Source organism: Rhea pennata, chromosome 7, assembly GCF_028389875.1.
Source record: "Rhea pennata isolate bPtePen1 chromosome 7, bPtePen1.pri, whole genome shotgun sequence".
Taxonomy (NCBI): domain Eukaryota; kingdom Metazoa; phylum Chordata; class Aves; order Rheiformes; family Rheidae; genus Rhea; species Rhea pennata.
In genome coordinates, this window is record NC_084669.1 from 20,898,916 (window position 1) to 20,914,709 (window position 15,794).

At 40.5% G+C, this 15,794-nt stretch overlaps 1 protein-coding gene across 1 annotated transcript; it reads left to right on the top strand.

Annotated features, from left to right (window-relative positions):
* The first annotated feature begins 584 nt into the window (after positions 1-584).
* GDF2 (growth differentiation factor 2) lies at positions 585-3,639 on the top strand. The gene is made up of 2 exons (XM_062580556.1): positions 585-930; positions 2,705-3,639. The coding sequence occupies exons 1-2, from the start codon at positions 585-587 to the stop codon at positions 3,637-3,639; spliced, it is 1,281 nt and encodes a 426-aa protein (XP_062436540.1).
* Positions 3,640-15,794: the final 12,155 nt, after the last annotated feature.

Sequence of the window (15,794 nt, forward strand, 5' to 3'; positions counted from 1 at the left end):
GAATCACTGGCCTCAATCAAATGATTGGGAATTTTCCAACAGTATGTGAAGGGAGTGTAACAAAGATTTGTGAGGTGTTATTCACAAACAGCTGATAGACTAATTTTGTCCTAAACCTCAGTTTTCCAGTCTTGATGAAAACAGTGTAATCCTTCACGTCCCTAAGAAAGCTTCTCCCTGTGTTGGCAAGGAAATGAAAAAAGAGTGTAATTAAGCAATGATGACCCTGAAATGAAATGTGGATTCTTTACAATATACAATGTCCTTCCCACCAGCATATGTGTTTGTCAGATGTTTATATAATCTTCATTAACTAAGAGCTTTGCTAGATAACAGAAGCTAAAGCATGGCATCAATGACTCTGATAAGGGCAAGTGTACAACCAATCTGCTTGACAACTGACAAGAGGCTGAGGTTTGAAACAGACTGCAAAAAGAACTCAAGAAAGTGATTTGCAAAGGGCATCCCCAATCCCAGTGTTTGCCTTCCATCTACTTCCCTCTGCCTGTAATAAAATAAGAGTTTTAATCACCTAAAATATAACTGTCCTCTTGTCTCTTCATCAGAAAGTAAATATAGAAGAAATGCACTATTTTGGGGTATTAGCTGCACTGTCTGTTTTCAACATCATTGCCTGTTTGACAAGAGGAAAGCCTTTGAAAGACTGGGACAAGTTACCAGCTATGGGAAAGTCTGATGCACACTTTCATGATCCTGGGGAAGTGGAAGATGAGACCCATTTCGACTTTAAATCTTTCCTGGAGAATATGAAGACGGATTTACTACGGAGTTTGAATTTATCAAGGGTCCCCTCACAAGAGAAGACCAAAGAAGAACCGCCACAATTCATGATTGATTTATACAACAGATATGCTGCAGACAGGTCTTCCATCCCTGCATCCAATATTGTGAGGAGCTTCAGTACTGAAGGTAGGAAATGTCCTAAATATGTAGACTAAAATTTTTACGAAGTATACGAGCAGGAGGTACTCAGATTCCTTTGCAATTCAGAGGGAATCAAGTTCCTAACTCCCATAGATTCTTTAGAAGCAAAATAGATTAAAAACTTGGGATTGTAATCTTGCTCCATAGATTCTTTCAATCTTGAAAAAAATACCATTATCTTTAGTTTTCTTCTTTGGTATTTTTTATCATACAACATCCCTCTCTCAAATGTATAAACTGAGACAGTACACTGAGTAACAAGGTTCAGGTGAATTGTGTTTCCCAAAGCTAGAAATTTGGGACTGAGTTTTAACGTTAAAATAGTGATTTTGATCATCTGTAACTGAGAACTTCACAGTGGAGGGCTCTGCTTTCTGGTGAGTTCCTCTCATCCTTTATAAACACTCAACTGTGAAATGTGTCCCTGGATCCAAACAATGAACACACTAGTGTTTCCCCAAAATTCTCATGCCTGCAGACTTAGATAGAAAGGAGTTTTCAAGCTTGTCCCAACTAAAAAAATAATAAAAAAAAAAAAAAATCAAGATCTCTAACATTAAAAAAAGATTAAAGCTCCATCACAAGAAGCAATAAAAAAAGTTGTAAGGAAGTGCAATCCTTACGATAGAAATGAAATAGGAAAAATCAAAGCTCCTGTTTATTTAAAAAACAGACATACACAAACAACCGCACTACAGTGATCTCCACATCCCCAAATTATTGCCCCTAGTCCTGAATTGGAAAGAAATTGTAACCGTACAAGCTAGAGTAGTTTCCACATCCCACTCTCCTCTCAGACTGCTTTAGTGGGTGAATATTGTGAAGAAGTGTCAACATTAGCCAATTAAAATTGCCCTAAAATCCAGTGATGACTGAGTAATTGTCTTGCATTGATCATCAAACAGCCGTCAGTCAATTATGATTTCTAAGCACTACCAACCTGATCTTCCAGCAAAACAACTGCCTCTCCCACGGCAGAACTGCTGGTAGAGTGCATAACTTTGGAGAAAAAAAAGCATGTGTAAGTCCAGTGAGTCTGGCCTGGAACTCACTGAGATCTAGACATGAAAGGCTATTTATAATCAAGTCCATTTTAGACTGTGAAGCTTCAAATTTGTTTTTTTTTTTTTTTTTTTTTTTTTTCAAAAAAAGCTTTTGTATTTCCTCAAACTCCCAGTAATCCAAGCTGCTTTCAAAGTTATTGGAAGACAACAACAAAAACCTCAGCACAGGTAATTCTTAGAAACAGATACTTAAATACCTACTACACTTCTCCGTACTGAGGGATCCTTCTTCATTGGGAGGGCAATTCACCCAATAGTATGGCGATACATGTGGGAAATTTATAGCTTTTTTAGAAATTCTTCCTGTTAAAATCTCTTTAGAAAATTGCTAAATGTAAATACTCCCTAGACGCCTTATTTATGTGCCTCCTACTGACCAGGATCCCCTGCAGCTTGTTCTGGGCAAACTCTTCATGCTCCTCTCCACTCACCCTCATGCTCACCTGACTATGCAACGTGATGAAACACTTCCAACATTAGGGGACCCTCTTTTGGACTTTTCACTCTCTACCCTTGAAATCCTGGCTAAAAGCCTTCTTTGTTGGCAGTGGTGGTTGGCATTTTTGTTGTTGTTGTTTTTAATACCAGGTAGTCCTGGTCTTGTTTTACTCCCCAAATGCATCCTGCATCTTTCAAGATGAAGTTACTTGGGCAGTCAAAGCACCGTAACCACATGTATCAATTTCCTATTGCAGATGTTGTTTCTTTAGCTTCACCAGAAGAAAATCCATTTCAGAAACACATCTTGCTCTTCAACATTTCTATTCCACGATATGAGGAAATCACAAGAGCTGAACTGAGAATTTATATCTCCTGTCACAGGGAAGTTGGGTCTCTCTCTAGACTGGAAGGCAACATGGTCATTTACGATGTTCTAGATGGAGACCACTGGGAAAATCCAGAAAGTACCAAATCTTTCCTTGTCTCCCAGGATATCCAGGAATGTGGCTGGGAGATGTTTGAAGTGTCCAGTGCTGTGAAAAGATGGGTCAGGGCAGATAAACTGAAGACTAAAAACAAGCTGGAGGTTGTTATAGAGAGTAAAGCTCTCAGTGGTTTCACTTGTGGAAAGCTGGATATCAGTGTTACCCCTGACACTAAGAACCTGCCCCTGTTAATAGTGTTCTCCAATGATCGCAGCAATGGGACAAAAGAGACCAAAGTGGAGCTCCGGGAGATGATTGTTCATGAGCAAGAAAGTGTGCTAAAGAAGTTAGCAAAGAACAACACTTTGCCTGAAAAGGAAGAAGGGGGAAAGGACATTGCTAGGCCCCACCAGCATTCCTCCAGAAGCAAAAGAAGCATCAGAGCCAACCACTGCCGGCGAACTTCCCTCCATGTGAACTTTGAAGAGATCGGCTGGGATTCCTGGATCATTGCACCCAAAGATTATGAGGCTTTTGAGTGTAAAGGAGGTTGTTTCTTCCCTCTGACAGATAATGTTACCCCAACAAAACATGCTATTGTACAAACTCTGGTGCACCTCCAAAACCCAAAGAAAGCTTCCAAGGCCTGCTGTGTTCCAACCAAATTGGATTCGATCTCCATTCTTTATAAGGATGATGCTGGGGTGCCTACTTTGATATATAACTATGAAGGGATGAAAGTGGCAGAATGTGGTTGCAGGTAGTATACAAGGCAGCATCTCCGAGAATAAGAACAGACCCTTTTCTACTCTGTGTAAATCTGTACATTAGTGATGTAAATGAAAATTCTTGCAAACAAGGTTTGGGGCAGGGCAGGAGGCTGGTTGTTGTTGCTGCTGCTTACTGTTGTTGCTGCTGCTTCTTTTAAAGGAAAATTGATGTTTAAAGAATGGCAATCATTGTAAATACCCATTATACATCATGGCAAAGTGAACATTGGATTAAAATATTGTGAGATTGGAAGAAATATGCATTATTTGATAGCAGACAGTGATAAAAGCTGAGTAGCTGTTAAATCAGTTCCATTCAGGTCACAAACTAAAGGATTTTCAAAGCAGACTGTGGGATCTAGGATGTCCTGTAAATGTTTAATAGGTACTGAAATGTAATTCTCTCAGCCAGCTCTGATATTTTCAACCTCTGTAAAACTCAGTAAACTGAATTTACAGTGCATGGTAAAGCCAGGGGTCTAAGTCCTGCAAGTATCTTCTCATGTCAGTAATCCCAAGGCTTTTATAGATCATTTTAATGCAGACTATTTACTCCTGTAAGTGAAGGTTTGTAATATTCAAAACAGTTGAGATTCTCGATCTTATTTCATTCCCAAGTTTCCTTCTGTGGGTAGCAGGTGCCTTGGTTTCTGTTTTCTTATCCTCAGTGTCCCTATTTTTACCCCTTTATAGCACATACTTGAATGATAAGAAGTGTAGCCTTCCGCTTCTAAGACACTGCTTCCTAGGAGGAACAGCAGCCCTTATCTCTGCACAAAGATAAAGAGCCACTTTGACCTACTGCATATTCTTAGTATTTCTTTGCAAGAACATGCAGTCAAACGACATTCAGCCTTAGAAGCTGCATCCTAACAACAGTTGGAGTTGGCAGTGCTCAGCATTTGTGAAGAAATAGGCTGCTTATTTAGAGGCTTCAATATGATCTTTAGATTCTGACACTGGGCTCCCCATTTTTTTTTAATTTCTTCTTAGGAGAAATTTTATTTCACATACAAAACTTTTTTTCCCTTAGAAGTTTGAGAACAACTGAAAACTCCTATCTGTATTCTGCAAGCCTCATACAGTATGGTGAATACAGTATCATACAACAGTCCTCCTAACTTCGGCTGTATTTTCACTAACCAAGAGCCCCATCCTTCCTGCAATTAAAGTAAGCTTCCCCTTTGATTTTAACAAAGATTTTGACTGTACAAGAACAGATGAAGCATTTTGTGTTGGCTTCATGCAACAAGTGCAAATGCTATACAATGCAATCATACTGCATCTCATTTCTACTGCTCTACCTTCCACAAAAAAAAAAAAAAGAAAAAAAAATCAGAGAAGACTTTTGATCCAAACCCACAACAAACATCTGTTCAAAATGGTGCAGAATACTGATAAGGCAAAAATCTGAACAGTAGCTTAATATATAGCAAGCAATATGATTTAAAAGGATACATATGTTTTAAATTAAAGCAGCTTGTGGGCAAGATGAATTTATCTGTCATGATTAGTTCAGCTTGAAATCTAATATGCAGTTTATTTACCATTGTTAGCTTAATACAGAATAATTTGCAGGTGAGTGTGAGCAAGGTGGTTGTAATTCCATCAAGAACTGCTGGTGACACCATAATCCATGAGACCAAAGCACAATTCACTTGGCCTTGGCCTCATTTATAGCCTTTTTGTTCAGAGCTGGGCTGCAACTGAACCAAGTCAAAGATCTGGGCCCATGCAAACCCTATCCATTGATCGTAACTGCATGTCATTAACCTCTTCAGCTTTCATTGATAGTTCCTCTTATTTTACCACTGCCCAAGGGCTTCTGCTATCTTCTTACAGCTGTTATTATGCCTTCCTCCTTTCAGAACCACTTATATTCTTTTCCTGTTTCACTGATGTCTTGTGAGCTCATGATATTTTGGCATAATTTCCCCTCTTCTTCAAGTAACAGAAACAACCAAATAGGCATTCGGCGTGATCACATTTGAAAAGTTATTCACTCATACACCAAGGTAATTGTAGCTGTATGCCCTAAAGTCATCTAAACACAAGGTCCTATTTATATTCTGACTTCACTGAATACAGGACTTTGTCCATCGTCACATGAAAAAGTGGGTAAGGAAAAACATCAGTCCCCACATGTTCACAGAGAGAAATTCTCGGGAATCAATGTTTCTTTTTTCCATACCATGCAGTCAAATGTTGATCTTTATTTCCCCAGCTTACATGGGAAAAAAAAAAAAAAAAAAAAAAAAGCTAATCAGAATCAGAAGCTATCAGAATTCCACAGAAGCTCTACAGATCCCTTCTCATAACTGTAGTACAAATCTCTTTTGTATTTCAACAAAAAAAAAAAAAGAAAAAAAAAAAAAGCTCTTCCAACCAGCTCTATTGCTCACACTCCCATAGGCTTAACATTTCAGTTGTTACAGCAGTAAAATGAAAACGTGAATCTTTCCATAAGGAGATGATCAGGGTCAAGAGGAAATGGGAACCCAATAGTGAGCACAGATACTACCTACAGCATGATTGAGGTTTGTGCCAATCAATGTTTGGTTCAGCAGCTTGATTTATATCTATAGATTTGACTATTTGATTTTAAACAATCGCTCAGGTTCCTTATGTCACAGGGTCACAGACTCACAGAATGAGTAAGGTTGGAAGGGACCTCTGGAAACCATCTAGTCCAACCTCCCTGCTCAAGCACGGTCACCTAGAGCATGTTAAACAGGATCGCATCCATGTGGGTTTTGAATATCTCCAGAGGTACACTATGTCTCACAGTTTAACTGCTTTGGGACACAAAGAATCAGCCAAGTGGCCAAGAAGTGCTAGAAATTATACAGGGGGCAAAGAACAAGCAAACCACCTTGCCCCCTCCAGCCCCACAAGACACTGACAAAAGCAACTTGCTACTACCAAGGAGCAGGTTGGGGCTTGTGCATTGTCCAGCAGGTGTAAAGTTAAAAATGAAACATCCTTGTTTAACACAAACACATGACTGGAGCCATGCCCTTACACTCAGGCTGGTTAGCTCTGTATCAGCCTTGTATCACCAGCTGACCCCACAGCCTTAAAGCACTTCAATCCTAGTACATATGCTCAAGCTAAAGAAAGCTAGTCAGGACATATAACCGTTACTATTTTACATAGCTTTCTATCCTGTATCTGTGTACACAACAGCCACAATATTCCCTGACCCAATCCACTGCTGTGTCATGTCCAAACCCATAATAGTAGGTGCCATTTATCACCCGACAACATCACACCACCAATCGATCACTGGCAGTCAAAATACCACCATTTCTGATATTTTTTGCCACAGGTTAGGACCAAAATCAGCATGGGAATCTGAAATTTCACAGCAGCTCAGCAGTCTGGAAGTGTTCAGCTGCTATCTGCTCAGGTATCTTTGAACCGGGAAGATCCCGACAGCACAGAAATGCTGGCCCAGAATGGCCAATTCAAAAAAAATCAAAATAGCAAGTTTCAGATAACCTCACAGGTTATCATCTCAGGCACAACAGTGCATTAACACAGTTACGCTGCTGCCAGACCACAGCTGAGACTCCTCCAGCCTCGGCAGAGCCTGGCCCGTAGCGGCGCAGCACACGGCGCCACGTACGTGCACAGAGCTAACTCCAGGCGGTGTCAACGCCTCACAGCAGCTCTGCATTCGCAGCCGCGGACCAAAGTTTGTTATTAGAGAGAAAACTGGAAGGGTGAAGAAGGAAACACGGCGCAAGCTGGTAAAGCCAAGAGGCCACAGCGGCACGGTGTCTGCGAGGCGAGACCCCCTCCTCAGCGAGTGTGAGCAGCAGCCCGCGCGCTCCAGGCCCCACTAACAGGGCGCTGTACCAGAGCCTCATCCACCCCACTTCTGCCAACTCCCCGACTTACCATCTCCTCCCTGCTTAGTACAGACACCACCAGCGCGGCTCCGACCACGGCCGGAGCCTCCAGCTGGAGTCACTCCTTGAGGCTCAGCTCTCCCTCCATGCTGCCTCTCTTTGGCCTTCAGCAGTATCTCTAGGCTCAGCCCCATCGTCGTGCTGCCTCGGCGGCGGCAGCGGCAGCTCCGGGCCGCGGGCGGCCCCAACTCCGCCCGTTGCGGCCCCAACTCCGCCCGTTGCGGCCGCGCCGCCGCCCGTTGCGGTGGCCCAGCACAGCGCCCCGGGCTGCCCTCGCGCTTCCGCCGCCTCCCCGCGCGCTCGCGGCCGTGGGTCCGGGCGCCGCCTCCGAGGCGGTCCGGGGCCTTTCCTGCCCCCTGCCTGGGAGCTTCGTCCCTCGGGGCCATCAGCCGTGCCGCGCTCCCTCCCAGGGTCACGAGTAGTGATTTCGCTGCGTACCAGGCCGTCTCTTGGGGGTGATTTTGGCGGTGGGGACTGCTGGCACGCGTACGCTGGGTGCTAGCAGACAAGAACTCCTGAGAAGCGATAGGAAGGGCTCCTTGAGGCTGCCTTTGCTGAGCTGTAACTAGTCGGAGCAGCCGTGTTGCCCAGCTCACTTGGTGCCGTTCATCCATCTTTTCGTAGGCCAGCAGGAGGAGCGGCAGCAGCCGGAGGCCTCCCAGCGGGGCGGCCTCAGAAGAGCCCTGGGAAACGAGAGCGTTCAAGACGCCGCCGGCAGCCTGCCAGGCCGCCCTGGGCTCCCCTGCCCTGCATCTGCCTCGGCACAGCGGGTCCCAGCGCCACGACGCGTCTGCGGCGGCGGCGGCGGAGCTGGCCGGGTTTCGGCCGCGCGCTCGCCGGGCAGCGCTTCGGTGGCAGCCGCTGGTGAAGCCCCGCAGCTGAACAGAGGCTCCTGTGAGTTCCTCCAATTTCCCCTCAGAAAGACTTCATCTTCCAAAATTCCCCTTAAAAGACTTAATTTCCCTTTTCTGTTGAAAAATTACTTGCCAAAATTCAAAGCTATGTTCCTAAATTACCTTAGGCTGGATGTTGCAACGCGTTTATCCAAAGCCTTCCTCAATCCTTTGCTTACCTAGAACGTGGCAGTTCAGCTGTTCAGCAGAGTTGGGCCATGTGAGTTTATTACAGCTGTATTTTGTGAGCTGTGATGACTTCCCAGCTGCTCCTGATTGTAGCATGAATCCTAGCTGAAACTGGAGCTGTTTCAGAAATGGAATATACATTTTCGACTCTCCCCATTTTTCAATAAAAATGTTAATTGTTTTCTCATTCACTTCTTCCTTTTCTCTTCTTTTGGTCACTGTAAAAAGAGAAAGAAGACAAAAGGGGGAAGCAAAGGAAAAAGGAATAGTAATGAAAGAAAATCAAAAACAACACATTTTGGATTTAGGTTTTTTTCATAAAAAATGTAATCATTAAAGTATTTGCAGCACCATTTTTATTTTCATAAAAGGGACAGCTTACAATATTTTTAAAAGTTTTGAAATAAGACTTCAAACAGCTTTAATTTTGATCTGTACAGGTTTGTACAGCACGAGAACTAAAAGCCTTAGGTACAATCTCCCCATACACCACTAGTGGAAGAGATTTTGCTGGAAAAGACCTAACTTTACTTCATTCAGCCTGCATGTTATAAAGTAATCTAAAGGAGATATTATTACTTGTTATTTGTATTACCGAAGGGCCTGGAAAACCTAGTAAGGGACAAGGTTCCCTTTGTGTCAAACACTGCAAGAACAAGAACAGAAAATACAGGCCATACGTATGCAATCCAGCCATGCTCTGTGCAGACAGCCATGAAGTAGCGCTGACCCAGACTTGCACATCTATAAAAGGCGATGAAGGTTTGTCCAGAAATACTTCAGTAGCGAAGTCCTGTGCTTGAGCAAACAAACCTTACCTCTTGGTGTTTAGGAGCCCACCCGGTCTTTTCTTAGAACTGACCAATCCTTTCATCCATCTGGAGATGAATTTAGAACACTGTCCCATTTTTGGCATTTAATTTGGTGCCATGGCACTCTGTATTTCTGTAACTTGTCCATTTAACTTCTTTTTTTTTTGGTCATGTCATGAAAACAAACATCTCCTTTACAAAATTTCTAATTCTTACATATAATTTAAAATGCAGTTGCATTAAGAGGCTATTTTAAATCCAAAAGTACTTTGTTTCCAGATTTCACCATTATCCTGTTGATAGAGTATGTGAACTCAAAAATCATTTCAAATAGTGGAAGAAACTACTCTTGCTGCCACCCTCAGGTGGACCTATTGCTAGTGCAGTTATCCATGCTCAGATTGGTGTACCTGACCCTGGTGAGGGAATGAAGAGATGGTCTACACATGATAGCAACAGTAGTACTGGAGGAGTTGCAGAATATTTAAGCTCACTGCTGTGGAAGCTTTTGAACACGTGAGCTGTGAAATGCAGACTGCACATACAGACTAGTGTGGGAAAGATAAAAAAAAATACCTCTTTTCTGAATACATTTGCACAGGAAGTCAGAAAATGAAATACTTGTGGATAGATTTTAGAGAAACACAAATTTTATAAACTATAAAAGCTGTATTTGGGCCTGAGATATTGAGTTCAGCTCAAAACTAAGATCAAAATCAGAATTTTATTTGGGTTATATTAGAAATTAGACTTGACTGTAGAGTTACATTCTGAATCCGAATACTAAGGGTTCGGTGAACAGGCTTTGTATTAAACTGTGTATTTGAGAAAAATGAAAGTTTTATCTAACAAGAAAGGAGTAAGTACGTAGTCATTCTCCGAAACTTGAAGTATCCACACCGCGTAAGGAAGGATTCTTACCTTCTAACGCTGTCAAGTATGAAGAACTGCAAACTAGAAGTAAGTAGTGTAGATCCCGTTGGATTCAGGGCAAGAGAAGTCACAGACTAATGAATAGATCCAGTGTGGAAAAATAATATTCCACTATTCTAGTTTTGAAGTCATGCATGTTGGGAAAAGCATTTATTTTACATTTACGTTGTGAAACTAGTTTTGTTTCTGTGTGCTAGTAAGAAAGAGCAGTAGCAAGAGATGTGAGGGAGAATATGTTTTTGAACTTGAGAAATAAATTGAGGTGTAAAGTGTTGCTGTATCTTGGCTTTTACTGGCTGAAACTAATCATAATCCTGGATATATTTCTCAAAAGCTTAGTTTTATAAAAATCTCAGCTACAGTTTCCTGCCCTTCTGATACAAAAATCTTTACAGCATGATACAATGCTGAATAAATGTTAGAAAAACAGAAAAATGTATTTTTTTGATCTCATGATTGTATGCCATCACAGTTTGGCAGGAAAGGGCTATTTCATTTTTTTTAAACCCCTAGAAAAAGCAACACTGGAGAAGAACAGTGGAAATCTGTGGAAATACTTCCTTAAGTGCTAGAAAAAAAATCAAATACTGAATTTAACAGTAGTTAAGTAGAATGTATTTAGATATGGAACGTAATTATCTGGCACATACTCTGATCAAAAATGCTCAGTGCTTGTAGCTAGCTCATTTCTGAGTATGATCATCATGGTTATTCATCTGTGTCTTTTACATTCATAGTGAATTGAGGCAACTGCTAACCTCCTTTTCACAGCAATTTGAAACTGAGGTAATTTGAGTAATCCTCTGTCATTTCAAGTTATATTAACTTGTCTTTGAAAGCAGAAAGTGGCAGAGCAGAATACAGTGAAAAAGAAAGCCTTTCCTCTAAAAAATTTTTTTTGAGATTTGCTGTGATTTAAATAGCAAAAAGAAGTTACTATCTTGAAATCCAGAAACTTTGGATTTCTCCAATTTTAAAGATAAGTCATTTTTCCTTATTTCCACCATTATCCCCATACTTTGCAAACATTTTAATACAAATATAGGTCTCTATTATGTACTATGTACTGAAGAATTAAAAAAGAAAGTACTATACATACTCTGTCAACATGCAATGTCATTATTTTTCCTGCAATAGAAAGGTATAGACTTAAAGCTACTGTACAGACAGACAGAAATAGAGATCCATCCTGACACATTCTTAGGGACATAGATTATTGTACTTTTTTTCCTGATTTCTGTCACAATGGATCCATTTTTGTGACCCTGCTCCATGGCTCTTGGGCATGCCCTCTTCCAGCACCAGCAGTAATAAAAAGAAGAAAGAAATAAGAATAAGAAAGAGAAAGAATAAGAAAGAAAAGAAGACCCGTGAAACAACCCAGCCCCCTAACCCAGCAGGCAAAATATCTAACCCTTTTATGTCTGAACATTTGTATTCATTGTTTCAGATCACACATACTTTTTTGGTCATCATGTTTTGTTTTCCATAATTACAGTATTATTTGAGCTACCTTCCCTTTGAAGTTAATTTAAAGATGCCAAAACAGAAAGAACAACTGTGAACAGTGAATTGAGGCTACAAAATTAAGCACTAGGGGAGTGGGAAATGTCAGAATTAAAATTGTCTGTGCATCCTCCCCCTCTTGACTGTATGCGTTAATTACACAATCACAGCACATAATGTTTTTATTCCAGAAGTCCCCTGCCCTAGTCAGTGCACAGAGCACATAATGCTTAAGAATCAAGTTGGGGCTGTGTGAAGTACAGAATCTTATTTAGAACTGGTTCTCCTCACATATACTATAGTATGAGCAATTATTCCTGTGGCAGCAGCATGTAGAGATTATCTGAGGTTGGAAGTAAAAGTAGGGTATGTAGTAAATATTAATTTATTAAGAGAGATTTCTTATCCTAAAAACTTTACAAAATAGACAGATTGGAGAGCCACAGGCAAAAAAGCAATAGAAATAAATGTGCCCAAATTCATTTTAGTATTGCAATGGCAAAGCTAGAAATAGATCCCAGGTCTTCTGAGGCCTTGTTCTCTCCTTTGGCCACCCTAGGAACATGAACAGGGATTAATGCAGCTCTGTCAATAAATCCTTTAGCTAGAAGATCAACTTCTTCTGGACGAAACTCTTCTGCTAGAGAGTTTTTGTTCCAGCTATGGGTGCCTTGCAATGTCAGACCATTCTTTGCAGGAGGAAAGCAAGAAGAGCAATTCAAGTTGCTGATAATGCCCTGGAGTTAGCTCTGTGATAGATATTGCACACTGGCACAGCCCCGCAAAATGAAAGGAAGCTACAGAGAATCTGAAACTCCCTGCCTATCAGACACACAGAAAGTCGCCGTGGCACACTTGGAGCTGATGTCCAGCCTAATTACTTATTTATGCATTATCAGCAACAATTTCTGCTGTATCCTAATTCTCTTCCTTGACAAGGAAAGTAGCTACATTTTTTAAAATAGGTTTTAATTTTTACAGACAACCTTGTTAAGAGACATACCTGGGACTATAATACCACCTTTCATACAGCCTTAGTCACAGAATAGTCCTTCCTCTTATAGATTCTTAGAACAATTTAATTGTTCTTCCCTGTGTTGGATTTTTTTCTTTAGCACAATACCAACAAAGCTACCATGCACAGATGTGGGAATAATCGTAACATTTAAGTGGCATGCTTTCTTCTTTTTTATAAAAAAAAAATCAGAATATCCTATCAGTTTGGATAAATACCACATGCCCAGAATTTTGTAAGCAAACTGGAAACAGCACAAAAAGCTAAACTGCTTAAATTGCTCATGAAGCCTCCAGCACTTATATTCACCACTGTACAGATTATCTATGATTGAGGTTGGCACATCTTGGAGTGCCACTGTCATGATCCCTTGAGCCTGTGTGCAATGTGTTTATAGCAGGACCAAAGCCTTGAATAAGGAAACTGAAGTCCTGAAAACATTATGCTGATGAGAACAGATTTTCTGCAAGATTGCAGACATGCTGTATGTTTTCTTTCTTCTCTTAGCCCTTTTCTGACCCCCCACCCCACCCTCTGCATTTTAGTTTCCTGCACATTAGTCTTCTAGATGTAGGACTTGCGCCAGTACTGTTGTCCTGAGTTTAGATGTGATTAAACTGAGGCAACTAGAGACTTAAACAATTTTGCTGTTGGTCATGCAAGAAACCTATGAGAGAACAAGAAATTGGATGTTGATCTTTCTGCTTAACAGTGGAAACTCTGAGCCACCTTCCTGCAACATGGGAGCAGCCTTTCTTATAGTATTTCAGTCTCCTAGTACTGAATTCTGGGGTGCAAAGACTAAAACCAAAAGCTTAACTTAACATTAGCAAATGTCTTCAAAGCCCTAGAATATTGCTTAATTTCTAAGCACATGCCAAGGGTCAGTGAGTTCACTTACTGCAGAATAAGATAGGTAACTTAACAAAAAAAAATGAAAGCAAAAATTGTTCATGAAATGTAAGAAATGTTGTAGATCAGAACATGGGTTAGGTTCTCTCTAGAACGGACTCTTATCTCTGACAGTAACCAGCAGGGATGCTCAGGAGAAGAGTAAAAGCCTAAGTGTAATCTGGTCCTTTCTGTAGCTTGACATTCCAGCTTCTGGCCGCCATCCATTTAGGAATTCCCTAAGCCTGAGACTGCATCTAGACTGAAGCTATAAATTAATCTATCCTTTTTATGAACTTGTTGTCTAATAATTTCATTGAGTTACTTCATTGGAATAGGAGTTCCTGTATTGGAAAAATTGTTGTATAATTGTTCTCTATATAACTTCTCTATCTGATTTATGGTCTTAAGAACATCTACATGATGCGTCCATTTAGTTTGTTCAGCTACAATTTATTGTTTTGAAAACCAAAAATTAAGCTTCAAATAGTTTTCTCCCCAGAAAGCTTATATAGTGATCGAGATTTTCTAGGTAAAAAAAAAAAAAAAAATCGTGTGAATATGTTTAATTTTACATCTTTTGTGCATTTACGTATACATAGATACGAATTAACCATGGGATGAAATAGCATCTGTATTAGGCTACTTCTATATAGGCATGTTAAAGGAAGGCGCTTCTTGAAACTCCTTTACTGCTACTGCTGAAAGACCCAGAGAGAGAACTGCACTAAACTTTGCTCATGTGAGCAGCTTACTTGTATTTCAGGCCTCACTCCACTGATACCAATGGAATGTGCCTAGTCAGGTTAGACCATCTTTAGACTCTTCCTTCCACCTATATTCATATTTAGAAACAAGTGAAAGCAATATAAAAGCATGCTCTTCCCTGATTCCTCAATCCATTCTTGCAGCTACCTCTAGCAAGCAAAATGACCGAGGGAGCAACTCATTTCAAATTTAAAGCCAGAATCTGATCTTGTATGGCTTTGACATATCATACTGGCGTGCTGAATGTTGACAATTCATATGGGTACAGCCTGCACCTGCATCCCACATTTACTGATCCTCTTTCAAACTCATAATACAATAGAGTCTCAAATATATTGTGGGCAGAAGAACACCCCTCCCTCACCCCCCACGTTCTATTTTGGGATATTGAGCCTAAAGTCTATTGGCTGCAAGCTGTCATCAGACATGACCATATGTTACTCAATGGTATTACAAGTAAATCCTAACTGAGTGCAAATTATGAAGATTAAAGTCACCTCAGATTTAGCTGTATTATGTTGAGGCAAATGGATTTCAAAGTCCTGTTTAAAATGCTGGCAATTCTCAGCATAGAAATTAACAGGCTGTCATTACCTTGGATTTTATGAGCTGTTCCAAATGTCTGGAGTTTCTTGTTTGAAGCACTTAGTTATAGAATGTAAGAACAAACCTTTGCAGTCCACAGACTAAAATACACCAAAGATATTGTATTGTAAACAACATTTGAAAAATCATTAAAAAATGACACAACTAAGTCACAGAAGTATCTCCTGCTATCAGCTTTTCATAAATGATGTAAAAGACTGAATAATTGCCATTCTAATTTTGGTAAAATCAAACAATATTGCATTTAAGCAATCCACTGTCAGGATAAGCCAGGACCAGTTTATAACAGGCAATGAGGTACCTTTTGAAAACAATTTACTGCCAGAAAATATCTCATTGATAACTGAAGTTTATTACTGTTACATAAGAGGTTTGTAAAGTGACATGAAGCTGAACTTCATCGATTGGTGCACTTTGGCTGATGCACTCCATTTTAATGAGATTAAAGGTTTAATGCAGATAAAAGATTTTTATCTCTTCAGTGCACCTGGATTCAGCGCTGGGATTTCAGTGTGATTCACAAACAGAGAGGGTCAGCGGAGAGCTATGTTCATCTTGATCAATAAGGAATTCTGACTTCTTTTCTATGTACAATTTATTTTCTATTCCATAGAGATACAAA